The sequence below is a fragment of the Alligator mississippiensis genome, chromosome 1, assembly GCF_030867095.1.
Source record: "Alligator mississippiensis isolate rAllMis1 chromosome 1, rAllMis1, whole genome shotgun sequence".
Taxonomy (NCBI): Eukaryota; Metazoa; Chordata; order Crocodylia; family Alligatoridae; genus Alligator; species Alligator mississippiensis.
Genome location: NC_081824.1, coordinates 258,897,428 through 258,924,917, shown reverse-complemented (window position 1 = coordinate 258,924,917; position 27,490 = coordinate 258,897,428). Strand labels below are relative to the sequence as shown.

The 27,490-nt window shown below is 40.0% G+C and overlaps 1 protein-coding gene and 1 non-coding gene across 13 annotated transcripts in view; both read left to right on the top strand.

The window, feature by feature from the left end:
- BBX (BBX high mobility group box domain containing) overlaps positions 1-27,490 on the top strand; it is a 212,687-nt gene that overhangs the window by 82,392 nt on the left and 102,805 nt on the right. For 11 of the 12 annotated variants that reach the window (XM_019476474.2, XM_059720555.1, XM_059720550.1 and 8 more), the window contains one exon: positions 25,196-25,366. The exons of the other annotated variant lie outside the window; for it this stretch is intronic. In XM_019476474.2, coding sequence (XP_019332019.2) covers positions 25,205-25,366 — 162 coding nt within the window. In that variant the 5' untranslated portion in view covers positions 25,196-25,204. The remainder of the gene's footprint in view (positions 1-25,195; positions 25,367-27,490) is intronic. 12 annotated transcript variants of the gene reach the window in all.
- LOC132247979 (U4 spliceosomal RNA) lies at positions 26,156-26,293 on the top strand. Its single transcript, XR_009459351.1, has one exon. It is a non-coding gene; the product is annotated as a U4 spliceosomal RNA (small nuclear RNA).

Here is a 27,490-nt window from a genome sequence, read left to right as displayed (position 1 = left end):
CCCTGGTGTGCATGTGCTTGTGTAGACAATGAGTTTCATTTCCTTATAAAGGAGAGTAGCCTAGGTTTCAAAACGTACAACAGCTGTTGGAAAACTGTTTATTCCCTGAGTTGAATTTTTGCTGTTGCACAACACAAGTATTTGATGTGGATACTGTTAAGAAAACCAAGCAAGCATTTCAAATTGGATGCTTAGCTGACTTGGCCTTGTAGCTGCTGTTTGGTGCATTCTGTTTTTGAGCTTTAGCTGGCTGCAGCATAAACTGTCTTCTAGTGGCATGTTGCAAGATATCCATGCCATGAACTAGCCAACCTTACTCGGGAGCCCTTTGGCTGGTCTCAATTCGCCCCCCCCTCTCCCCCCCCACAACCTCCCCTGTTCCTAGGAGGTGGTGGCAATGGATGGACAGAGCTGGGGATGAGGCCAGAAGTTCTGGCCTTACTTCCCTCCATCCCCTGCTCCCTGCATGTGGTGGCAGCAGTGGGTGCTGGGTGCTAGCACTTTGTCCGTGCTTCCCCCCCTGTCATTTATGGGGCGGGGAGGCAGGCAGACATGGGCTGGGTGGATGGGGGGGTGGGGGGAGCAGGCCCGACCCCACAGTGGCAGCGGAGGGGAGTGCACTGGGCCCAGCCCGGCCCCACAATGGCAGCGGGATGGGCCCAGCCCCACAGCAGAGGTGGGGAAAAGGGGAGTGGGGCCATCCCTGAGGGTGGGGAGGGGAGCAGGGCTGGACACAGGCTTCTGTCCCCACCTACACCCTCCCCCCCAGTCATTTTTGACAGGCAGTTGGCTAGTAAATTCATAAAGCCACAAGTTCAAAAGGTCCTTGAAGCCATAGGGTGGGTGGGTGGGTGGGTGGGTGTGTGTGTAAGACCTTATAAAATATCAACCATCTACTATGCTGGGTCTAGCACTAAACCACCTTGTTTTATAAAACACAAATTTAAACTCTTGCAAGCCTCTTATTTGTTTCTTTGTTTTTCTCAGATGATCTTTCTCCAATGATATCTGAGAGTTATTGTTATGTTATATAATATTATTATAATAATATTATGTTAACATAATATTATTATGTTAGTTTGGTATTGCAAAGAGGCAAGAACTACACCAAAACCTTTCTATACAGTCTCTCAGGAAGTCAGCAAAAGTCAGTGACTGGCTTCCTTAAGTACATTTTTATTAGTTTGAATGTGTGTTATAGGGCGTTCAATCAAACTGTAGTTTGTACAAAGTATGGTATATCACACCCCTTTTTTTGGAAGTTATTCTTTGCAACATTGAGCTTAAACTCTTGTCAGTATTTTTTTTTTATGTCCAGTTTCTTATTCATTTCCATGTGTGTCCTCCAAGAAGAAGAAAACCAGCCTTCCCAACCCAAAATGATAGCGCTGCCATTATGATATCTTTCGGCCATGCTTTGGTTTGCATAGGATTCAGGGATGCTTTCTAAATTAGGTCATCTAGCAAATTCAGAAGAGATCTGCAGGGTTCATAAAGGCTGTCAGTTCCAGTTCTTCATTCTTGCCCAGTATATTTTTTTTCTCCCTTTCAGGAGTATTTGATTTCCATACTCCATAATGTGGATAAAGGCCTTTATGTGATTTGAAAGACCTGCTTCCTGTATTGCAGAAAAGGCCTATTTCCAGAACGGCTTTGGAGACTACTTTAAAAGCAAAGGTATCCACCAGATACAGAACTTATTGCTTTAATAGTATAACCCTATTCTTGGGTAGCTTAATATCCCAGTCTATCACTTGGACACTTCATATGTATGTTGGTTCCCAAGTAAGTACAAACCTGTTATAATCTAGCTATAGGCTTTTATTGAATTTCTCTGATATCAGCCAAATGGAGCTTTTAGCAATTGCCTCTCTCCTTGTTTCTCTTACCTTATTTCAATACTGATCCCTCATCTGCTCAAAGATGCTCTTCCTGAAGATTTCTCTGGCATAAATGTGATAAATGGACCTGATTTTACACATCATTTTTCCATGGAAGATGGTGCTCTTTTTTAATAAATGGCAAGAGCATTAATTGCATTTAACTTACTGAGGGGAGAGGGGGTTGTTTTTTCATGGTCTGTGGGGGTTTTTTGCAGTTTTTTTGGTTTGTTTTTTTTTTTTTTTTAAATAAATCAGGAGAAAAAAATTATTGAAAGTTTTTCATATGTAGGAGGTTGCTTAAAAATGGTCTGACGGACTTTGTGTGATTTCAGGCCTTCTCTAATAGGAAGATGCAGCAGTTCTCTATATTGCCTTTAAACCAGTAAATAGAGGAGATCTTCATGATGCATCTTTTGGGGCCAGGGACTGTTATCCTGTGTATAGGAAAATTTCTAGCATGGAGGGCATGCAACGCTTTCTAAAGGACAAGTAATAACACCATAGAATTGAAGAGATCTCAAAAGTATGCTGTCAGCTGTATCTCTGACCACTCTTTTTCTACCAACCTATTAGCATTACAGGAAATGCCTCTGATTCTAATACCTGAAAGGCATTAATCTGTAGCTCTTATTTGTTTGCTTTCCATGTTTGATGGCTCTCTGTAATCACTGACACCATTTCCACTATATAATCCACTTCCCTAGTTGTTGATGTGAGCCTTGCTGCAGCAGGAGGCAAGAGAAATTGCGTAACAAAACAAACAAAAATGGGAAACACTAGTAGTGAAAGTGTCAGTACTTCCTGTGAAGCAGACGAGCGTATGTAAGAATTCAAAATTAACCCTGAGATGTTTGGGAATGCTCTTAATTCTACCCGATACCCATGGCTGCTTGATTAATAGGGACCATCCTAAGTAGCTTGATAAAGAAAGCTGCTGAGATGAATACTCCCAAGTCCTGCGTGGTTAACCCTTTTGCACTATAATGGCATCCCTATGCCCTCTGTGCTGATGTTACCTATTGACATCAATGGATTTCACCTGGGGTGGCACCTTTCTACAGGTACTTGCTGTCTAAATGTATGGGGGAGAAGTTCCAGAGCACTTAATTGGTCTAATAAAATGTCACATTTACCCAAAGAACTTTGTCTGCGAAATCACTTAATGCTTTTTACCCAACACAGTCTTCTGAAGTGTGAGAAGCACATACTTTTCTGCCAGCATGAGTGAATAGCTGTCAAATACCTGTTCTTTCTTAAGTTACTTTGAATCTTGATTGGATCTGGTTGACTTGAGGGGTTATTGCTGTTAGGTTTTTTGTAATTGAGAGGGAATTTTTGAGGTTTTAACCTGTTGCGTACCACTTACTGTTGTAATTTGCATGTTATTGCTGTGCAGTAGTATTTGTTTGGCATTTATTTCCCAGCTGGTGCTTTAGGGCTCCCAGGGCTATGTTTGGTTCGCCGCATTTATTTTCAGTTTCCAAGGAATCGTTCTGAATGATCTGGGCATTACCCAACTCAGTGGTTAGTTATGGGAAAATAGTTGTTCTACTGCCAATGACCAATCTACTGCTGGAGTATAGAGAAGTGCTGATTGTTGGGATTGTGCCATTTTAGGCTGTTGAGCTTCTTGAAAATGTCTCAAGTTCTGTCTAGAGTACAAAAGGCCAGTGGAGTTGTTTGTGGAGAAAATTATTTTAAATGGGGAAAATCCTTTGATTCTTGCAGAAGCTCAACGTAAAGCAAATACTGATTTTTTTTTTTTTTTTTCCCACTGTAGACAACTTTTCAGGATAATTCAGGCTTAATCTGATCTGATAATTTCCTTAACTGTAAGAAACAGACTAGTGCAGTAACCACTGTTACTGAAGAATAAATAGTAAGAATAATATAGTGCAGCTAAGCAAAGTGATGTCACTACAATGAGAAAATTGTAGGCTACTTTCCTCTGTTGAACAGATCTAGCTCTTAATTGTAGGGCATGCCTTACAAACAGGTGTTCTCTGAACAGACACTGGTACTGGCAGTTCCATTTAAATGGATGTCTGTTAGATTTCCATGTTGCTCACGAGCATACCTGCAACTTCTCATTTCCTGGTAGCAATGCATTGAATGCAGATTTTGAAAAAAATCCCTTTTCGCTTCCTTTGGTTCCATCTGCATGGGGTGTTTGAGTTCTCTATAGTCTGTCTTCAGTCTTTAGCTAAAAGCAGGTCTGATAAGATGCAAGAGGTCAGGATCCTTTGTTGATCTGTCAGATAACTCCATTAAAGTCGGTGTAACTATTCCAGTTTTGCCTAACTGAAAATTGGATCAGTATTCTTGATGTGGCTATCTAGTGTTTAAAAAAACAATCCATCAAAACAACTCCCTACCGACAGACTTAATTTCCTTTATTTATAAACAAAGAAACACAAGGCCAAGTCTTGAAGGTCAAGTTTAATACTTGCTTGGTAGCAGTGTAACATTATATGCTCTCATTGGGTCAAAATCCTCTTTACTGATAGCTAATACAAGTATATTAGAAACACTGAACCCTTTGTTTCCTCCCCCTTTTAAATCAGTTTCAACTATTTGAGTACTTTGACTTTCCTTAATACTTCTGTATGCATGTGATTTTTGTTTTCCTTCCTGTTAAGGTTTCTCGGTACTGCTGTATAATTTAGTGCTATAGGACATCTTAGATTTGAATTTTGGTCCTTTTTTCTGCATGCTGTCTTCCTGCGTGTAGTTTTTGCTTTTAACAGCTGGCCTGTCCAGTGAAATTGTTAATTGCACGTAGTTGAAATTAGGTTCAATGATCATAATCCTGTGAGCTAATTTTGCCCCACTTGTATCCTCGCTATTATAAATTCTTCTCCGTTTGGGACTCTCCAGCAGCAGCAAAATGTTTGTTTTGCAGTATTTTCCAGTTAATCAACACTTGCCCATCCCTAGCTGACTATATATTTCAGCTCTGAAGACTGGAAATATTTATTAAGTCTGATACATATAGGAAACAAAGAAGAAAAAAGTACAGAGATGTTTGCAGCTATTTTTTTGGCTGTTTCCACAACCCCAACTTTCAAATCAAGTAAATAACTGTTGAAAATACCTGCAATGGACATTTGCGTAAGAAACCCATAAGGACTGAAGTTGTCCTGAGGGCACAATGTGCTTTAGGATTCCCGCATTATGGCTGATGCAGTTTAATTTTTGAAGCCCATTCTCAAAAGAATTCCACGATCTTATTAAATCAAGTCTGAGAAGTATGGAGTTTAGGGACTGTCCAAGGCTTCCTGTTTCTGGATACTGTGCAGTTATCATAGACACTAGTATAGATATGATAGGGAAGGTGTAAGTGGTGGATATGTGCACTGTAAGGAGCTTTGAGTTGTGAAAAAGGTTTTACCTGGCTTCAGAGCAGCTGCGTAATATTGATCTGAAGAGCATTCTGCAAGGCCTATCTTCTTTTCTTCAGTCTACAAATATAGTGTACCAGTTTGGGGCTGATTTATTTATTGAGAAGGGGAGCAGGTTCTGGTGGGGAAGGATTGTTGTATGGGGTTTGTTTATACAGTATTTCAGTGTCAGAAGATCACAGATTGGGAGTGGGCTATACCTAATTATTAACTGAAATAAAAATAACATTATCAAAAGAAGTTGGGTGCCTTGAGGCTTCTCAAACTAGGTGTCCCTGGATAATTACTTGGCAGATGGGAATGTTTTGGCATTTACGTGAATATATGAAATCCACCTCTTTAGAGAGGAATTCACTGCAGGCATTTGATTATGTTACTGAGGTCTGCAGCCTGATCAGGAGTTCTTTGCACTCCAAAGTGCTGCTCAAGTGAAAAGGCTAAACCAGGGCTAAAAGTAGTTCCTTTGGAGCATTCAGTTTCTGAGGAAACGAAACACAAGCCCAGGCACTTCTAGGAAGAACTCCCTCAACTGATTTAAATGTTTGATTCTTAGCTGGCTGACCTTGGTTTCTTGGGGTGGGATTTTGCCTGTTTTCACTTAAGACTTATAAAGAGCCTGGATATTGCACTGATTAATTCTTGCCATAGTAATAATTCTTTTGTGGTTGAAAGACCTCCATCGTTTCCAGTATTTTTGTTGCATCCTTCCTTCTCCAAAGTCCAAATTATGACTAATGGCTTAATTTACTATCAAAAGATGCCAAGTTTTAAAGCTGCAGGCCCTGGTCCGCAGCCGCGGGGCCTGGCCCGTAGCCTACTAAAGTCAGTGGGAGTTTTCACAATCGCTTCCGCAAGCATTGGATTTAACCCAGAGGAACAACCTTTCTGAAGAACTTATGGCCATATTTTCAAGTGCTTGCCAGCCACAACCAGTGTCAGATTTTCAGATGTCAGTGCACATATAGGCACCTTGAAATCTGCCTGCCTAAAAAGGGGGGCAGATTTCAAAATTCCTGTGCATTGAAAGCCTAATATGTAGTGTATGTGGCCAAAATTTCTAGAGCTCAGCCTACAGTCTGCTGAGCTTTCCTGAAAATCTGGTGTTGCAAGCAGATTCATTGACCAGGCTGATTTCCCTAATTGCCTGTGTTTCTAGGGCTGTCCTAACAGCTCAGCTTCCAGTTTCATGATTAAGAACCTCTGTTTAGACTCTGTTTTCAATTTGTTGATAACTAAGGACCAAATTTTACCGTGCCCAGTCTGAACACTTGAGTTTGGCAGCACACAGGAGCACTGCTTATGAGAACAGAGAAGTGAGTGAGTAATACGCACACATAATGTTGCTGTTACCTGTTTTATAACTCCCAAGGATTTCAGAGTTGCCACATTTGGAATGTCTTGGCAAACACTGTATTGAAGTTGTAATCTTCTTGGGCATTTCAAGCAAAGTCATTCACATGTGATTTGGCAGACTTTGTTTACAGTGAGGCGGGAGCCAGACCATGATATTTTTAACTATCCTCTAAAATTGAAAGCTGGATTTTGAAATGTATCCATTATTCACTCCCCCTTGTAGTTCCTCACTAGCAAATGAAAACAATAAAATAGTTGTGCTGTCTAGCTTAAGGAAGAAGATCTAGAAAGATTTGTGTTTAAATCTTTAGCTTGCACTCCACAAATCTTTTGAAGTGGCTTTGCTGAATCATATGATGGTCTTGTGTGGGTAGAATTATGAGCAAAGACAGCCTGCCAGGGTCCTAAATGAAACCTTTATATATGAAAGAACATGAAGGTGCCTGATGATATTTTAGCAACATTATCAAGTGTACAAATGGTTTAGAAATGAAAGTGTCCCTTAGAGCCCTATTATATACTTTGCTTGCAGACAGAAGTCCGAATGAAGCCTATGTGATTGCAGACAGAAATCCGAATGAAGCCTATGTGAAATGTACCTATGTAAGCAGAACACAAGGCTGCAAAAAGGGTGCTGCCAGGTTTTAAACCATTTATTTAAGAGAGAACCTCCTTAACACTCCTTGTTATTACTCCAGAAGTGAGATTTTTCTCAAAGAACCTAAGGGAGATCAGTGCCTATGTTCTTGTTGAATTTCAGGGTGCCTCACTCCAATGAAAGCTCTAGCCAGGTTATTAAATCTGAGATGTTTTCACATTCCTCTTCTGTGTTTGCACTGTTTGTTCATTGTGCTGTTGAATGTTCTAATTCATGCCACTAATCTGTGTGCCTCAATTTTTTCCCTGCTACTATGAAAATTCCTTGGAACAATAAAAGCCTTTCATTATTTTTTCCCCTAAATTGGCATAAACCAGGGTGAGAAACACATCTGGCCTGCAGGGCCAGTGCAGGAATAGGCCCTGAATTGAAATGGTGTGGGGATGGGGCCTAGGCTGGATGAACAAAACTAGGCTGGATCAGGCCCATAGACCCCTCTTCTTCACCCCTTCCCGCCTCCTGACACACACCCCATGGTGAATCCAGGGACTGTGGAGCTTGCTACAGAAGAAAGATTGAAATGCAAGCTGCATGTGGCGCCTGCTCCAGCCGGTCTGCGGTCGACACTGTGCATTTCAGGTCCCAGATTGCCCAGAACGGGTGTTGGATCCACCGTGTGGGAGACCCGTCAAACCTGTGCCCCCTCCCCTGCATGCCTGGTCCAACACCCACTCTGGCCAGTCCACGATTATGTTGCATGTGGTGCTTGCTCCAGTACCCATGCTTCCTGTACCATCTGCCCTGAATTGGCTGGAGTGGGTATCTCATGTAGACTGTCCATAACAGGCACAGTGGGTGCTGGAACCAGGATAGGACAGGTTAGCCTGGAGCGGACTGGTCTTGCATGAGGCTGGCATTGGGGGCCAGAGAACATGGTACTGTGAGATGCATCATTGACACCCTGGCTTAAATGATTTTTAGTTTAACATAGACTTTCCCCATCATGCTTGCAGATTAACCAGTGTGGCATTGTACTACATGAGAAACATAACTATAGAGAACGTAATGACTTCTAGATCAGAATGTGTTTAGACGCTGTCATTTTCACAACAGTAGCAAATGGTCTGGTTAAGTTTATATGCAGACTTTTATCAAAACCCCTTATTTTCATTTTTAATCCATTTCGGATGCAAAGGATTTTTCTTATGCTTGGTCTGAGGGAAGTTTGTGCTAAATCAGTTAAAAGTATTATGTTATGTGGGATGTGATTATATTCTAGCTGTCATGCACATTACTCTTAAGGGGATGAGGGTAGAATCATGGGGTTGAATGGGACCTCAAAGGTCATCTAGTCGAACCTCCTGCCTGCATTCAGGATGTACTGTCCCTAACCTATCTCTTGCATGCTTATCCAGTCTCTTCTTGAAACCCTTCAAGGAACTTTGAAATTCTTATTTTCGTGTGTTGCCTCTGGCTAGCCTGCTAGTAAGGTAGAGCCTCTGTGTGAGTTCTGGGAGGAAAAAGCAAACAAAGGTAATTTTTGGCATGCACAGAGCAGACTTACTACACTTTATAGTGCAGCTTGATGCCATGAATGTTGCCCCCATGCAGTATGTTCAAATTGGCAATCACATTTTTTGTATTTCTGAGTCTAGAAGAAATAAATGGTAGAAGCTCTGGGTTGCTTGTTTATGGTTTGAATTTTTTATGCTATTAAAATTCATTTTGGTTGGTTTTCTGCCCAGCCATAGCCACATCAGTCCTATGCACATTCCTTTCTCTCTCTGTCTTTTTTTCTGTGCAATGAGAAGGTGTGCCACTTAGATACTGTTTTCTTCCTCTTCTAACCTTCTGTAAAGGGCGGTGTCTAGGATTCTTTTATAAGAATGGTGGATATGCCCCAGTTTAAACATTTCAGCATGTAAATGCATCCTGTAGGGATTTGAGCATGCAATTAAAAGTTGAGAACATATTTAAAAGTTTTGAATCGGGTCACAATTGCACGTAACCTCAGACTCTAACATACTGAGTGGGGCCATTGCATTACTAGATGGTATAAATCCATCCAAGTCTAGAGTGAATCTCACTCATGCTTCACAAAGTGAATCTCAGTTCACACTTTATGGCAGGTATCCCCACAGTAAAGCTGTCTCTCCTTCTTTCTCATGGGGAGGCAAAAGAACTTGGTTTTGATTCTGTCACTTCACATACCATTTTTTGGAAGGCAGGATGGATCTGGGGAACAGAACAGTAAGCTCTGGGAGCTGGATTCTGGTCTTGGGGGTGCCCCTGCCTTGCTTCTACCTGGGCAAATCATTTGACATTGTGACACCAATTTACAGTTGGCAGAATGGGGATATGGATATTCTACTATATAAAGTGCTTTTAAATCTAGACTGGAGGAAGAATAAGAACTTAAGTGTTCATTCCCTCTCCTTCCCCCATCCCCCTTCTCACCCAAGTGATTTTTTTTTTTTAACTTGGCTTTTCTGGATAAGGTATTTTAAGGACTTGTTTCTGTGGAATGCTTGGGTACTAAGGCCCTGATTTAAGCATGTGCTTAGCGGTAAGCATGTAGTTATTTCAGGATCAAACCTAAAAGAATAAGTAACATTTTTCCAGGAAAAAAAGAGGAAAAGATTTATTTTTTTTTAAACCTATTTGAAAATCACACAAATGTAACCACAAGGTGGCGTCTGAAGATGGTGTCAGGAGACATCCCTGTTCTCATGATTGTGAGTGTTCATAGCAACAGAAGAAGGACTGTAAACCTGACTGTAGTTTCAAAAGGAGGAATATTATTTTTAATAATCTCTTTAAATTCCAGTTATTTTTTCTGTGATTTAGATTGTTTAGTTTATAATTTCAATCTACTGCCCTTTTAAAAGTCTGTTTCTAGTGCTTAAAATAGTATTTATAGGAAAAGTATCTGTGGGGACTGATCAACGTGAATGAGTATAGTTGCTTAATACTTTAAAAAAAAAACAAGTTATGTCCATTTTTCTGCCAAGGCTGGGCTTAAACTAAGCTCCAGAGGGCAACCACATCCCAGGCCCACTTTAACAAGATGCTAATGCAACAAAGGGCTAGTGCCTTAAAAGGTGCAGGTGTAATGCTAGCAAATAATGCTCTCAGTTGAACGTCCACTAGAGGGCTAGCAAGGGAGTCAAACTGAAGGGGATTATATTTCTCACACTAATTGCACACTATCATTATAATCTTCTACAAAAGAGGGATCAGGACAACTTGCTTTTGCAGAGCATATTGCTCCTTTTTGACAGTACCTATGAATTTATTCCTAGGTATGTACGTAATGGAATATTTCTCCCTGTAAACATTAAGCAACACTGTCATCTTTGAAATAAAGAGATACATACTTATTATTGGGTTTTTTTAAAGATTTAGGAATGTTACATGATTATAATTTATGGTCTAATATCACTTAGTGGATGATAAAACAGGTTAAATAGGATGTATAGCCATTAATTTATCTTGATTCTGTCTCAGGTGCTGTAGGTGGTACCTGTTAAGATGGGTTGTTTGAACTGCTCTGTTAATAGAAACAAAGAAGGAGAAGATGGATAAATGGTAACATTAGGACTCCACAGGAATGTTTTATTGCCTATTAAAAATATTAGGGGACCATTCTTTCATTTGCTCATGCAGCTGTATTAGGGTCCCCTTGACAGTGGTAGTAATTATGAGCAAATTTAATTATGAAAGCTTCATTGCCTGTACTGTAAATCTCAGAGGAGATCGCAGAAGAGATGGACACAGTAGTAGTCTCCTGTAAAACAAGATGAGAGCATGCAGCAAAGAAAGCCAGACACTTTCCTTATTCACTCTTCCCTGTGTTAGTATGAGTTGATATTTTTACTCTTGGCCTGTTGTTGGATGAACATTTCAGCTAGGTCCCTTTACAGCATGCTGAAGGACTTGGCTGTGTCACTGCCATTGTTGAATCACCAAAACATTTTGTGGTTCATTTCTTTGAACATTTCAAACTAAATGCAGAATGCTATTTTTTTTAATGGCTTTCTCATTTAGTTCTGTATTTTCATATGGTTATATCATCCAACAAAAAAGTTAGTGCACTGAAGTGTAATCATTCTGAAAGTGCATTCATGACAGTTTGCTGATGGTGCCAATAAGGATGTCTGCAAGTGTTGATATTTAATAGATGCTTAACTTCTATATCCATTTATAACAGCCTGGTTTGATATCTGAATTACCTACCTTGTGTTGTACAAATCTTTGCAATTTTACAGCAAGCCTTGTGATTTTTTTTATATATTTATTTATAACTTCCATAGACAGGGCTTTATAATTACATAGGAATCTCAGATTTCTCTTTAAAATGAGTTTCTAGCTCATAATTGAAGAGAAAAGTTAGAAACATTAATCCAAATCTACCTGTGTTCAGAAACCAGAAGCAAGGGGTTTTTTTAGGTTTGTTTTTTTTTAAACTGGATTGTTCTCATATTAAATTTTGTCTAGTACTTTTAACATTAATTTTTGTCTAGTACTTTTTATTATTATTTTTTGAGGCAGAAACTTGTGATATTTGAATGTTTGACTTTTGGTCACAGTGATTTCCTTTAATTACAAATCTTACGTACTAGCCTTTAGCAAACTAATATTGCAAGCTGTGCAGAAACTAAAACATAAAGCAGGCCTTATATAAAAGAAGGCATAGCATTCAGTGCTTTTAGTCAGGCCTCCTGTGAGCTAATCAAATCAAATAATCTTCAACAGACTGAATATTAGTTATTAAACCTGGAATAAAGTGATGCAGGAACTGGGGCTAGTAATTCAATAATTTTTCTTTATCCTGTTGTGTGGCGGTTGTGCCCTCTGCCATTGTAGAATACTTAACTTGAACCTAAGACAAAGCCTGTTTGATTTGGCTACAGTTCTGACATATAGGTGCTTAGACAACTAGGTTTATAATAATTAGACAATAGTTCTGCTGAAACATGTATCCAGACAACCTGCCACATTCAAGGAAATGCGTTAATAAATTAAGCCTCACAGCATCCTGGCTGGAGAGGTTTTATGTCCACTTCACATGGATATTATTATCACATGTAGGGAAAATAAGTGACTTTTCACTTGGCCAGGCCAGCTAGCCATTTTGTATAGAAAAATCACTGCTATCTTTCCTTCCCATTCCTGAATGCCATTTGCCAGTGTATAGCAAGTACTTCAGGTATACAGTCTGGGCCTCACTGGACTCAGTTGAGAAGTTTTCACCATGGGCTTCTCCCCAGGCACAGGTGTCTATCCACATGCAGTAAGTTGCAAGCTCACAACCTCTTATGATTGTTACAAATTTGGATGGAACAAATGCAGAAGGTGGCTGTTTTGTAGTGGTTTCCTGGTCTTCCATTCTGATTCTCCCTGTCTGCCATTCATAGCTGTTGGGAAACAATAGATACAGGATGATGCTTTCACCGATTCACGGAAATTTAGGGCTGGAAGGGACCTCCTGAGATCATTGGATCCAGCCCTCCTGCCTGTGGTTTATTTTTTTCCCTGTGCTTTGGTTCATAAGTTAAAGGCAAGACAAGTTTCAGTGAGTCTCTAATGCCTCTCTTTACCCAGCTGATGATATCCGAGAAGTTTCAAATCTTCCTTGAGGGCGTAGTTTCAAAGAGTTTGCCTAGCAGTTGTTTGGCTTCTGTACTCCCGGAGCGCTGCTGGGCTGTAGCAGACACTTCTTAAAATAGTTTCTCTTGTTTAGAACTGGTTAGTGAGCACAGTTCCCTGCATGTGAGTGCCCTGTCCCCCAAATAGAGTCTTCTGTCCTTTCCAGTCTCCCTCCTTGCTCTGGTGGGGAAGTAAGCTGCTGCTGGCATGTGTTAGTAACAGATGACTTCCCTCTCTGCAGTGGCTGGTGCAGAGTGCAAAGCTTCTCCTGTTCTTCATGCGTTCCCTGCCCACCAGTGCAGGAGGGGGAGAAGCTGCCTTGCAAAGACTGTTTCTTTGCTTTGTCAGCTGTGAGGCTTATTGACTATGCAGGAAAAGAAGGAGGAATTTCACACCCTGTTACTCCCACATAGGCATGTAAGGCAGCTGAAGTCTTGCCCTTAGATTTTATGCCTTGTTGTTGTCTGCTGTTCCTTGATGACATTGCAAAATACCTTTGTGGTGGGGAGCACCCACCTATGCCTTCTTTTAATTATTTTTTTGGTCATCTAGCTTTTGTACCAACACTGTAAGGATAAGCAATCTCATATTGATGCTAGGAGCTGGTGATTGCCACTGTTTAGCTGTTTTCTTGCTCATTTTTTTCAGTACCCCAGAATTTTTTTTTTATATATGTGTATGCACATCCTACAGTATAACCTCCCTCTTCTGTTTAGTTTTATTTCAGAATCACTTTACCTTCTGCCATACATTGCTTGATAGCAGTAGCTGTCAGACTGTCAGGCAGAAACACCTGCCTGACTTCCTACTCCTAGCTTTCTTTAAATTCCTGACATCCTTCAGTAATTACTTCTACAGAAATTCCTGTTAGATGATGTAAGGCTGATAATTATCATGTGGGCTTTTCAAGGTACAGCGAATTAGTTTTTTTTTTATCATGCTTTTTCTTTGATAAAATTAACACAACTTTATGAATACTTCTTATTTTTGCATTTGTAAGTTAATTCATTAGCTCTTAAAAAGTAATAAATGTCTGCCAGTTCAGGGTCATGATGTGTGTACACGAGCTTTAAGAAAATTGCACTGGATTAGTTTGATCCAGTGGCTTGCAAGCAACTGGTATGACTGGAAGACAGCTCCAAGTAGAAATAAATAAAATCAGGGTCCTCAATCTTTTGCTTATACTAAAATTTACCAGAAACCCCTTAGCTATTGCATCTCATATATATTAAAACACTTTAAGAAAAGGATGGTTGCAGTAATTGCTAATAAGATTTTAAATTTGAAAATATATTTCAAACAACAAACTTATTCAATGATTCACTTTCTTGTAAATGTTATAAAATCAGAGTGCCTAACTACAGAATCCCTGAATTACTAGTACGTCCAAAATAGTCTTCAGTGGATATTTTGCTCTGTCAGAAACAAATGCTTGCTATACCCAGCTTTTGGAAGTATTATTGTTAATGCAATATCTGCTTCACATATGTTACTACCTTAAATTTCAAATACTATCGTGCTTTGCAGTCTCACTTAGCTTGGCTAAACCCAATCTTGCTGATGTGTGTGAGGGCCTGATGGTAGATATTAATAAGAGTTTTTTGTGTCTGAATCCCTTAATCAGCTTGGACGTTCCAACTACTTTTTGCATGTGGGCTGAGGAGAGGAGATTTGGTTAGAGTTGCTTGTATTAATATTTAGTTCTTCACTAGTGTCTCAGACAACCCTTGGGAAACTTTTAAGAGAGAACCAAGCCGCACTGTGTTTTGAGATCAGTACTTGGCTGTTTTACAGAAGACTAAGTATAGGTTTTGAGGATGCAGTGCTAGCCCTGTTAAAAAGTCTGTTTGAAGTTTTGCTCCTCACTTCAGTGGGGCCAGGAGAGTGTAATCAAATATTGCTACTGGCAGGGATAAAAAAAAAATCCAGGTTATTCATACAGACTGATTAAATGCACCTCTCCAAATTCTTCTCTGGCGAAGGCCTGCTGCCTGGAGGCAGTAAAGTTGTGCTAATAAAGATGGGCTGGATTTGGCCCATCTTTAAATCACGAAAACATTTTTCTTTCCATCTTCTTAATTTTCTTTCCATAAGCCATTTTCGTAGAAAAGAGATGACTAGGCAAGAAGTTGGATTATGTTGTTCCGGCCACTAACGCTGAGGGTAGGTTTTTACTCTCTCTTAAAGGTGCCTGATCTATAAAGCCCTTTCAAAATCTGTGAGAAGGTCTCCATTTACTTTACTGGCCTTTGGATCAGTCCTTTATACTTTGGTTGTCTCGCAGCTCTCTGAGAGCATCCCTACAGTGTTCTGTGTATAGAACTGCATGAGGCTTCCATGTTAAAGGCATATCTGGTTTGGAAAGACCCAGCACTTAAAATGCTCTCGCCCTCAGACAGACTGACTGTTAACTTTTAGGAATTATTTTGACAGTGTTCACCAAAACACATAAAAATACAAGTGGGCATTTATTTGTGTGTGCGTAAGAGAGAGAGAGGAAAAAATAATTTAGAAATATGTATAGAATTATATTGGCATCAAAGTATCAGAGCATGTAATTTCTTCCACAAGCAGAAGATGGAAAAAGCTTTTAATACTATCAAACCCAAAGGAGCAGAGTGCATGTGTACCCAAGCACGCTACTACCCCCCCTCCCCCCCGGGCTGTTATCTGAACTGCATAACACTTTCCACATATCTGTCATCTTGCCCCAGCAAAAATAAAAGTTGGTGTCTGTGATCAAAACCATAAGCAGGCTTCCTTGCTTAAGCAAATCTGCAGGTAGTTTGTGTGTTGTGTGTACTCACACACATGAAAATATATGACTTTTTAGGATCAGCAGCAGCTCTGTAGTAAAATTTAGTTTTATCTTTACCTTTCCAAGGAAAAGTGATTGTCAGTTTTTTGTTTTTTGTTTTTTTTTTTTTCCTAGTGCCGCAAACTGCCTTAACTCAAACTACTGTCTCTTTATCCCACCCTGATCTGAAAACCTTCCAGGAACGTAACAACCATAAATAACTACAAGTAATGTATTCACTCTGATCCTCTCCTTAGGATTGTGTGTATAGTGACATGGTGTGTTTAAGTAGGGGGTTGTTTTAAATAAATGTATGTGCTGCTGTCTGCTTATACTAGTCAAGGAAGGTCACAAAAGTATTCCATCCATCTTTTAGCAGAACGCTGATTAGGCTCTGTAGTTAGACTCATTTGAGGAAACGCCATCAGTGTTACAGATGAGTTTTGCCCGTATCGTAGCAAGTTTCTTTATGTCAAAGGAGCAGTTTTTGACTGTCATCTTCATCCCAGAACTTTAAGTCAGTGTTTTACGTACCCTGGGCCTGGGCTACTTTGAAAATAAAGATTGGGACCTTGAACTTGGCTCCGTAGTATTCTGGGTAGCCGGAGCAAACAGCAGAGGCATTCATTGTTTGAGGTTCACTAACAGGAAAGTTGGTATCACCTTATGTCCTTGAATATTTCCATGTATTTGGGGCAGTTGGGTGTGAAATACATGGAGTTATTTTATAGAGCTAGTATTGAGACATGTATTGTTGTAACAAAGATTTGGACAGAGCAAATAATTTGCAGCGTATCGTGCAAAGCCTAAGCGAGGGAGGGGTGGGGCACAGAGTTAAAAGAGAAGACATATACTAGTGCTGAGTGACAAAAAAAGATTTATAACCTTAAAATGAAAATAGAATTGGCTTTGTTCCTCTTACATCCAGTCCTTTTTCCTTGCAGCTTCGTATGTATTTTTGATAGACACAAGACAGAGAAAATCATTTAAAACATAGGCATGCAAACAGCTGCTGCTGCTGGCTTTGCTTGTTTTCTTGAGTGGCCTTGGAGAAATAAAAACCAGGAACAGAAGAGGGAGCTGTCCATGAAAACATAGAACTGAAAATAAGGAATAGTTTGATTTGTTTACTAAGCCAGGAGAGAGCATCATTAAAAATTAAGTAAAACTTGTTGCCATGTTGTTAGTTACATGTGGTGACCGCCTGTCCCAAATCCCTGCCAGCAGGCACCAATCCATTTAGTCACAGCATGTCCCCCATTAAACTAACACTTCTCTGAAAGTTAGGGAACCTCATTAATGGCTCTCTGCTGGGAAGCGGTAAAGAGTACATCCACTATTTGGTCAGTAATTAGTACCTACTAGTTTCCATTCTTCTTTGTTTCAAGCTGAAAAAAAAATATTTAGGTCCAGTGACTGCAGAGCTAAAGGAACCAGTTAATAAACATAAGATTTTTGCTTTCATTTACATATGTGTTGCTACTTGCCGTTTCACTTTCTCTCCTTCCTTTTTCTTTTAATTGAAACTTTAAGAATTGAACTTGCTGCGTTGGAGTACTGGAGTTGCAAAAAAACGATAGCTTATTGCCAGAATAGACAGCCTGATTAGCTGAATTGAGGTTCTTTGTGGTAGCAGTCTCCTGCTTCCTGGTCAACACAACTTACCTCGTCGGATCATTAGCTATAAGTGGGACACATGAAGTCTGAGGAAGTAGTGTCTACATAGTTCATTCCTTCTTTCTTTGGCTTTTCTTTTCTTGAAAGATATGAAATGAAATTTCAAACTTTGACAGCAGTTGTTTTGAGTGGAAAATGTGGATTGAAGATTAACATTGCAACTTTTAAAATCCATTCAGAATGCATAGTATACAGGCCCAATTTGATTTACTGTGAAGTTAGTTTGAAGTAGCTTGACAAGACAGTTCATGCAGCCCAAGTACTAACCAGATGAATTCCATTAAAACTGCCAGGTCTTCCGCATGCAAAATGCTAGTAGATGTCAGCCCATTGAAGTCTTTTGCCATGGAGAATTTTGTCTTACAGATCTCTGAAATTTTACTTTTGCAGCTCAGTACTGCTGCTCTGGTATTTCTTACATGTAGCCTAGAAATTGCCACAAACACCTAAGAAATTATTTTTGAATAATTTTATCAAGATGTTGATAACCACAAATGTAAGAGCATACTTCTGTTGCTGCTTGATTAGTGGAACTGTCTTTAATGCCAGTATTAACAGACTGATTTGAGGTTATGAAATCAAGAAAAGGAATGTAGAAGGAGTCAAAAAACCAGGTTTGGTTCTGAAGATGAAAATTGTTCCTAGTTATATAACTGCATTTGAAAAAAGGTGTAACTAAATGTTCAAAGTTTTCCTTTTGAAAGCTGAAATTAAGTATGCATCAGTGTGTGAGACAGTGAATATGTGGTCAGCATTTTCAGAAACAGCACAAAAATGAGACTCAACAGGAAATGGCTAAAACAAATGTCAAAATATTTCCATTGGTATAATTTCTCTGTCTTGTCTCATCTGTTTCTGTGTGTTAGATACTACAGCTGTGTGAAATTGCACCAGCTGTTTCGTTTTGACACCTTTCAAGCTCGAAACAGCAACAGTGAAACAAAATGAAGGGCTTTGAAACAGCCTCAAAACAAAACGAGGGCAGTCAAACCGTTTTGAAAGTTTTGAATCATTTCGAAGCTCAATCTGGGCTTGCCTGCAGGGCAACAAAGTAAGGAGAGGGAAGGGAAAGGGGAGAAGGGCTGCTCTGACATTGACTGTGTAACTGGCCAGTGATTGTGATTCTTCCCTGAGGTCCCTTCCAATCCCAGTGTTCTGGGGGAGGGATGGAAAAACAGCATAAAAGGCAGCATTGTTCGAACAGGCCTGCTCGTGGCACTCTCCCTCACAGGGCACTGGTGTGACAAGTCAGGCCGTCGGTGGGCTCTCCTTCAAGCCGAGGTGATGGATAAGTCCCACATGGCAACGAAGATCATGGGGGCCATGAACTGTGTAGTTCCGGGGTAGCTCGTTGGGCAGAGCGAGCTCGTCCGTGGGTTCACGGTCACTGACAATGGGACCAATATGGTCAAGGCAGTCCAGGATGCCAACTTTGGCATCTGCTGTGTGGCACACAAGTTCCACCTCATTGTCAGGGACACCTTAGAGGGGGACAGGGCTGCTCATGATGGCACCAGCACCACCAGTGAGCTCATTTCCAAATGCAGGAAGGTGGCAGACTACTTCCACCAGAGCATCAAGGAAGGCAAGATGCTGCGGGACAAACTGAGCTGTACATCCTGCAGCACAAAATCATGCAGGATGTGGAGACTCGGTGGAACTCTACATACCTGATGTTCAAGAGCCTGGTGGAGCAACAGAAGGCCATCCATGAGATGGCCCCAGCACCAATGAGGGCGCGCGCGCGCGCGCACACACACACACGCACACACAGAGTCACACAGTGAGGGCGCGCCTTAACACACATGCTGGAGAAGAAGCTCCTTCAGGAGAGCAAAGAAAGGCTCTGTCATAGTTTGGCTGCCTGAGATGCTCTGATGCTACTGTGCTAGTGCTAAGTTATTTTATTACCTGTTGTCATTTAATGTGGTGGACTGGGCTGAGGCTGTAGGTGGGGGAGGAGACCACATTGGGGCACACTGTGTGCGTGTTAAGGTGCTCCACTGGTGCTGGGGCCTGTACATGACATGGTGTCACCCATGTCACGAGTTTTGCTTGTCAGCAGCCTGAGGTACAGTTTCTCAGCACCTATCTCCTTGAAACCTGTCAGGCTGCGTGGCCTCAGCAGGGGCTAGCATTCCTGCAGTTTTTATCCTGCTGCAACATCACACATGTGACACAAGTTTTGCTTGTCAGCAGCTGGAGGTGCAGTTTCCCAGAGACCTGTGCACCTGTGTCCTTGAAACTTGGCAGGCTTTTGTGGCCTCAGCGGGGGCTACCATCCCTCAAGTTTCATCTGAATCAGGCAAGAAATGACCAAGTTATATAGGCAGTTTTGTGCTTCCTCATTATAGCCTATGGGCTAAACATCAAAACGATGTTGAAACAAGTTTTGATGGAACAGCAGTTTCAAAACAAAATGAAACTCAAAATGAAACACTGTCCCATCAAAACAGAACGGTGCTGTTTTGCACATCCCTGTCAGATAGGTGTAAAACATCACCCTGCACATATCTCTACTGTCAATACATCTTGAACATCAGCCTTGACAAGAATGTTCTGGTGATGTTTGTTTACACAGCATATGTGGCTCATTTAAAACAGAGCTATTTATACTTCTGTCCTGTTTTGTTGGAATGTTTCTTCTTTCTCCTCTGTGGGTGCATCTACATGAGAGACTACATCACAGTCCTTTTAGGCTACAAGCTTATTGCTATTGCACAGTAGGGTTAGAAATAACCTGTGCACCACCAGGTCTGCCTAGTAACAACTGCGCAGTCAGGGGCATGTGTAGATGTGCTCGATACATATCATCCTTTATCTTACATATGCCTGACAGCTTCTTGTGATTTTTAACAAGCTTGTGAGTTTCATTTAAATGTCTCTCTCTTCACATTTAATGCTGCTTCAAAAATTATCTTATCTCTATTATCTTGTCTTTTAAAGACCACCCATCTCTAACAAACTGGAACATATATCAAATGTACTCCTGACATACTTCATAAATTTCAGATACTCCAGAGATTTTTTTTTTTATGCATGTACCCCAACTTCCCTCGCTCCCCCTTTTTTTTGTTAGCCTGAGATCATAAAACTGAGGCATCAGACCTGCAGAATCTCTTGCTTTTGTATTTAACACTGCACAGCATGAGTAGTCCCATTGCTTTCAGTAGGGTAACTCCATGTCTGAAGTTCACCATGTGCATAAAATGCTTCAGGATCATCATGACCCAGCTCTCAACCATCTTCTGAAAAACTTAGTGTAAGGAAGACTTGCCAGACCTGTGTTTGTCTTTCCTGCAGCATGGTACATTTGGTATTTTTCCCCTTCACAGTCGTGTGTAAAGAATTTACCATTTTTCTCCACGCTGGGTTTCAAAAGCAGTTAGTCACCAAGCACTAATTTGGCAACTGGGTTTTTCCTTCAGTTTCTGTGATATGTTATGGTAAGCCAGACTCCATAGTGCATTTTTTTTTTGTTTTTAACACCAATGTAGAATAAATACTGGAGATGTAGTTAAGTCTTGCATTACTAGTCGCTGGTGCCATCTGTATGAATCTCCATCTTAATTTTCTTTAGCAATTTGAAAGAAATGTAGTATGGAGTATATCTAAGCTTTCATAATACAGTATCTAGCGATGTTTCCTTTGTTTGTGAGCAATTTCTCCATTGAAAACAAATAACTAACAGTATTGATTATATATCAAGAGAAAGAGGTAAACAAGACCTTTGTCAAGTATTTAAAGATTGAACTTAAATTAATTCCTTTAATGTTTCATTAATCAATAAGTAATTAATGCTAGCATGATATACAGTATCAATTATTTATCCATGTGTTCAGTTATGTATTAATTGGTTCTTGTCTAAAGTACTAGAATTGTACTTAGCCAGGATCTTGAACAAGAGAAATGAAGGAAATGCTGTATTCATATGGATTAGAGTTAGTTTTTAGAGTTTTTCTTATTGTATTTTCTTGCATGTAATGATTTTTTTTAGTGTATTTATTTATAAATATTGGTATTTATGACACCAGGGAATCTTAAGAAGCATGTGGTCTGTGGTGTAGAACTGTAGTACAGGAAATGCCTATTTAAAAAGAAATAAATGTTAAAGATGCAATGGTTTGGCTTTTAACCCAAGAGAAACGTCTGAAGTAATTTAATAAATAATGGTAACGTTGTTTATATGCTGCTGCTATTTACCTGTGGCATCCTTTTGTCCTTCCTGTTTCTAATAGATGCCTGCTGGGAGTTAGGGAGATGCAGCAAATTAAGACTATTCTGAAATGTTTAGTGCAAAAGTTGTATGAAATAAACTAGGGAGAAAGGTTTCAGAAAAACTAAGCCTGTTTGCAGTAGTGATCCAGATTAGCTTGAAAATGTCCATTGTGACTTGGATCAGCATTTATGTTGATAGGAAGGAGGTGTGTGTCCTGATAGTAAATAATACAGCTTAACAGGCTTCTTGAGGGTTTGGTTTGTTTCTTCATACCCTGCTGTTAAGTTAAAGGGAAGGTCCAAAGCTGATCTTATAGGGCATTTATACATGTGTTCTGGGAGGGGCTCTTTAATTAGAGTGGCTCCAGAAGCTGCTCTGATTAAAGTGCCTGGAGCGTCATGTGTATCAGCTTCCCTGCACTGAAAAACGGCAGCGGGGACACTTTAGTTAAAGCTTGTCAAATAGACTTTAAAGCACCCCCGCTGCCATTTTTCAGTGCAGGGATGCTGATGCACATGACGCTGGAATCTGCTGTAGCACAGCAATTACCACGCCGTACTTGCAGCTCCTTACTGAAAAACTCTTAATAGATGAGTTATTGCATCATAGGTAAAAGTAAAATTTTTCACAATTAAGGATGGGGAGGGAACCTCATTAACATAACTGCATTCCAGGAAGCAGAATATATACTGCTACCCCTTCATTCATGTGCAATACAGTAAAGATTGGGTTAATTCGTTTTAAAGAACATCTGGGTGTTTGATGTCTGGCTTGTGTGGGGAAAATATAAAGTGTGATTTGTGAGCTAGGCAGAGTCATAAATGAAGATTGTCATTGAAAAGTGGCTAAGATTTGGGTCCCGATTTCACTTGCCTTTTTACAGCATGTTGCTTTGGGATATTCTCAGGTATAATACTTACAAAACATGCTGTGGGATCACTAAAATCCTGTGAAGATTTATCTTAATCTCTGTTAAAACTGCAGGGAACAAAAAGCTGCCAGTTAAATATAATGTCTTGAAATAGTAATAAGATTTTTAGTAATGCCTTCCAAAAGAAGATCACAAAGCACGTTTTAAATGTTTATAATCAAATCTTCACAAAGATACCAAAGGAAGGTAAAGGAAAATTGATAATACCTGTTTTACAGATGAATAATCTGAGCAATAGAAAAAGCAACAAACTTGTCCAAGTGAGACCAAAGTGACACCTTCCACACTGCAGTTAAGCTACCTGTATACTCCAGCCTGGGAGCACAGGCACATGATTCCACATACAGTGATTTTTGAGCCAGAAGTCCCTTTCCCATCATTCCATCCTATCAGTAAATGTATCTAATTGAATATGAATCATATTCTTTACCTTCAGCAGTTTGCTTGGAAGACTATTCCAAATTGCCACTCCTTTCATAGTTAGATATCTTCTTCAAGTTTCCAGTCTAAATTTGCCCATAGCCAGTTAGTGGCCATTTGATCTTGCATCAGTATTGTCCTTCAGACTGAAAATCTAATTCCCTCCATGAATGTACTTGTAAAGGGTAATTGTGTCCCCTCTTAAACTCTGCTTTGCTACACTAAAATAATGTTTAAGTTAGCATTAAAAAGAAGAAGCAGTATGGCCAAACAAAACAGCAAAGTGTTCATAAATCACCAAGCATCCTTAAGTGAGTGAGTCTTTGTATGCTGAAGGAGATGCCTGTTTTGGAATACCTATGAAAGCATCAACATTTACTGTTTGTAGTTTTAAAACTGATGAACTAATTTTGTACAGAATTGAATTGTTTTCTACCTTCAGTTAAGTTTATTTAAAAACCCAATTTTAAACTACTTCTAGCAGTTGTCTGTGATTGCGAGTTCAACAATGAAGTTTTGAACATGTGGGAGAAGCGGCTTTCATCTTAATGCTGCCTCCTGTAACTCCAGAATGAGAGAGTGGATATTGCCCAAACTCCTATCAGAAGAAAAATCACCTTTTAATCAAACAGAAAATGTTGTAGTGCCAAAATGTTCTCAGTCATAGCTCCTTGTTTCCCAGGGCCTTGACATGAATGTAAATCAGAGCAGCCAGTAAGTAAGAAAGTGGATTTTGGTCCCTTTTGGCACATGGTCCAGCTAAGAATTGGAGTAGCAGATTAGAGCTTCACCATGCCAAAATATGTCATTTAAAAAGGGGTTAGTGCTTGGGCTGCAACTCAGGCAGTTCACAATTAACCCAATCTTTACTGTATTGCAGATTAATGAAGGGGTAGCAGTATATATTCTGCTTCCTGGAATTCATGGAGGGGAAAGCACAGTTTGGTCTGAATAATGATGGCTGTTGTTGATGACTAACTGCTATAAGTTGGTCCATATTATTTGGCTTATCAGTTGCTGTCCTAATACCTGGATATATCTGCCGCTGTAGTATCAGGCATTATAGATTGCTTAGACTTAAAACTTCATAATTTGGCAACTCCTTACCAAAAAGCAAAATCTTAACATGCCTTTTAAATGATGATTATATCTTTTCTAATAATGGAATGGTTTTCCCATTGAAATCCATGGCAAAATGTTGATTTCATTGGTACTCTAATTGTTTATTTTGTAAGTGCGAGATGCCTGGTAAACTTCCAAAATCTTTTTTTATTTATTATCCAGTTGTTGTCTTTGTGTTAATCCTGATAGTAAATGGAATTATTTTTTGACTACACTATGTGCACATGGAACAAACACTGCCAGTTCTGTTCTTGAGTCCCCAGAGTTAGTGTGTGCAGGCTCTTCCAAGGTATGCGGGTCACACCTGGATATCAGAGACTGGATTCTAACCTGTGATTTTTTTTTTTAATATATTTTGAATAGAAGATAGATATAAGACGCTGCTAAATGTGAAATGCCAATCTGTAAGACTAGCATGGCAGTATTATTGGTATTCTGTGTGTGTATGCAATTCCTTCAGTGTGGATTTTTTTTTTCAGTGTATACATCTTCCCACAGATAAGCATTTTGGAAACTTCAGCTTAATTGCTGCCTGTTGTTTTGCTTCAAATTCATATGCTATAACTCACCCCTTTAGTGCTGGGAGTCATATTTCCCTGGTGCACTTGTTAATGGCATTGGGAAAATCCTACCTTATGGTGTCATAGGATTAAAAATCAACACTGCTTAATATAAGTGTATGATTAATGGATGAGTGGCTGAAGCTATATTCTGGTGCTAAAAAAGAGGGATTTCCTGGCTTTTCTGTAATACAGTGTTGAACTACTGCAGTGGATGTAGGTGTAAGAGAAGCTTGGAACCTCTTGCTTAGCTGGGGAAGCGTGAGTGCCTTGTACTGTAGGTTGGGTGAGAGCATGTTCAAAAGCTACTTTGGGCCAGTGTTATCACTCCATATTCTTAGTCTTGGGTGTCAGTATTCTATCTGAGAGCTAGGAGGAAACGTTAAGACAAAAAGGATATGCCCACAGTGAGCACCCATAGTGTTGAACTAAAAACAATATATTAAACCCTTATCTGTAGTTTCTTTGTTTGGTTTTTTGGAGGGGGGTGTTTATTTGAACAGCCGTTTGAAAGATGATCACTTATGTTTAGTAGTTCTTCGTGATCTAGGTAATATGACTTTTGTGACTATTTTTACATGGCAGGTTACAGTAATGAAAGGCAGTAATAGGAATAAGGAGCATTCAACAGAAGGAGAGGGGACTGGGAAACGACCAAAGAGAAAGTGTCTTCAGTGGCATCCACTACTTGCAAAGAAAATTCTTGACTTTTCTGAAGAGGAGGAGGAGGAAGAGGAAGAAGAAGATATCGATAAGGTAGACCCAGCCCTTCCAAAAGTGGAGACAGCTTGGTTGCTCCAGTTGTGTTGAGATGTACTTCAGTAAAGATCTTCATATGGATTATTGAATTAGGAGCATAGCTTGATAAAGTGATTTTCTTTCTTTAAAATACATCGCTAGGAATATAGCATGTTTGAGGATATGTATATTTTGGGTGAACGCTTGCTTTATTTTTTTAATTAAGATGAGAGGAACCCAAGAAAGCTGGAGAAGATTTATAGTATGATAAGGAAGCTGATTCTGGATTATTTAAATATCTATGCTAAAATTGCTAGGAATATACCAAAGGATTTCCTTAAGGTAGCTCAACAGAATTAAAATAATTTCAACTTCAGTTGTTCATTGTTGCACCTGCAAATGAAAGTATCTGGCATTCCTGAAACTGACACTGTTCTAAAAGTCAGTCAGATTCAGCTACTAGTTACGCTTTTGTAATCCATAAGAAGTCAACATTCATTAAAAAGAGTGTAATAGAAAAAAAATGACCTTGTTAACAGTGGGTCAGATTCTTCCCTTGTTTATATTTTTGTAGCTCCTGTTTGACTGTGAGTATAGCCAGCGAAAAGAAATATTCTGCACTCAAAGATATATGAGAAACAGTGCTTTGCTGTGTGTTAGCTTTGTTAAAATCTTTTTATACATCTCATTTTCACACTTAATCTGAAACAAACTTTCTGGCAGTCTTTCAGTTGCATGTGGTATGTTTTATAGCCTTGATTTCTCATGGTGCTTTTTCAAGAATTTTATAGACTCAGTGTTATCTATAGTTTTGCGCATTGGCAGTATCGTAGCCAATGAGGTTAATCCGAGGCACGATTATTGCCAGTTGAAAATATTCTTCAAGGGGTGGGTTTGAGTGAGATGCCAGGCTACCTTTCTGAGCTCTGTCAGCAATCTTTTTTGCTAAACTTGTCCACAAAAATATGACTGTCTTCTGTGTTTATGTGGGCAGGGATTTCAGAGGCCCTTCCTGGGCTTGCAACCACTTTCTTTTGGCACCATTCAAAGACTCTGGCTTTATTCTTTCTCAAGGACCGGAGCCTGTGGAGTCTCACAAGTTTTATACCTTGTTGATCTCCAGCTGTAATGGCAATAGACAGCTAACATTCATATTTCTGTCACCTAAATTAGAGGTTCCCAACTACCAGGCCACAAAGGGTTAGCTGCCAGCCCCTGCTCGGACCCTCATCCATCTGCCTGGGCGAGCAGCTTCTGCTGCCAGCAGTAACATACAGGGTTAAAACAGGGGTGGGGCAGCCCCAGGAGGGAGGCAGCCAGCTCCATGCACCCTATGCTCCTGTGCTGGTCCGCAGGTTAGGACCTAAATGTCTCAGAGTTGTGGAGAAGGGAACAAGACTAGGAACAAACACTTCTAAGATGGAGCGAAGCTGAAATAGGGAGAAATCACTGGAGAACAGGCTATGGTGCCTTCACTTGAAAGACGGTGTACAATATTCTGCCAGCATGGCTTGCAGCTGGCCTTCCATGACCTGGGTCTTGCTACTGGGACATGCTTGTCCACAAGTTTAGGATTGTATTACGGCCAAGTTTTCCAGCAGAGTGTTCACTCTTGAAAAGGTTCAGGCAGATTTTTAGTTACTGGACTGCATGATACAGCAGCATACCTCTTCAGTGAAAAGAGTTCTTGGAGCTATGATGATGCCTCTCCATATTTTCTGCCTTTTCACTTCTAGATGCAGTGCACATTGTTTGTTAGAAACTATATAGCACAAGCCTTGTTAAAAAAAAATGTGGCCTTTCTTCTTTGCCCTACTGAGACAGTAGGTTTTTCTTGCTTTTAAGTCCTGGAGTTAAGCTCCAAGTGGCAGGGAACGGCCCTCATCTTGGGAACCTACTAGTCTGAGCCCCAGTCTGGCAAGAGAGGTTCAGAAATGTTGGTTTTATCTTGTTATTCACAGACGGCCACACTAGGGGCAAGCAGGTTTATTATAGAATCTCCTATATTTTTTATTTTGAAATGGATGGGTGTGCAGGGGTGTGCATGTGCATGAGAGAGCAAGAGAGAGCAATTTGTACTATTATAATCATTAACATTTAGCAATTTCTGACTGACACTGGTCTATAACATTTCTTTGTTTG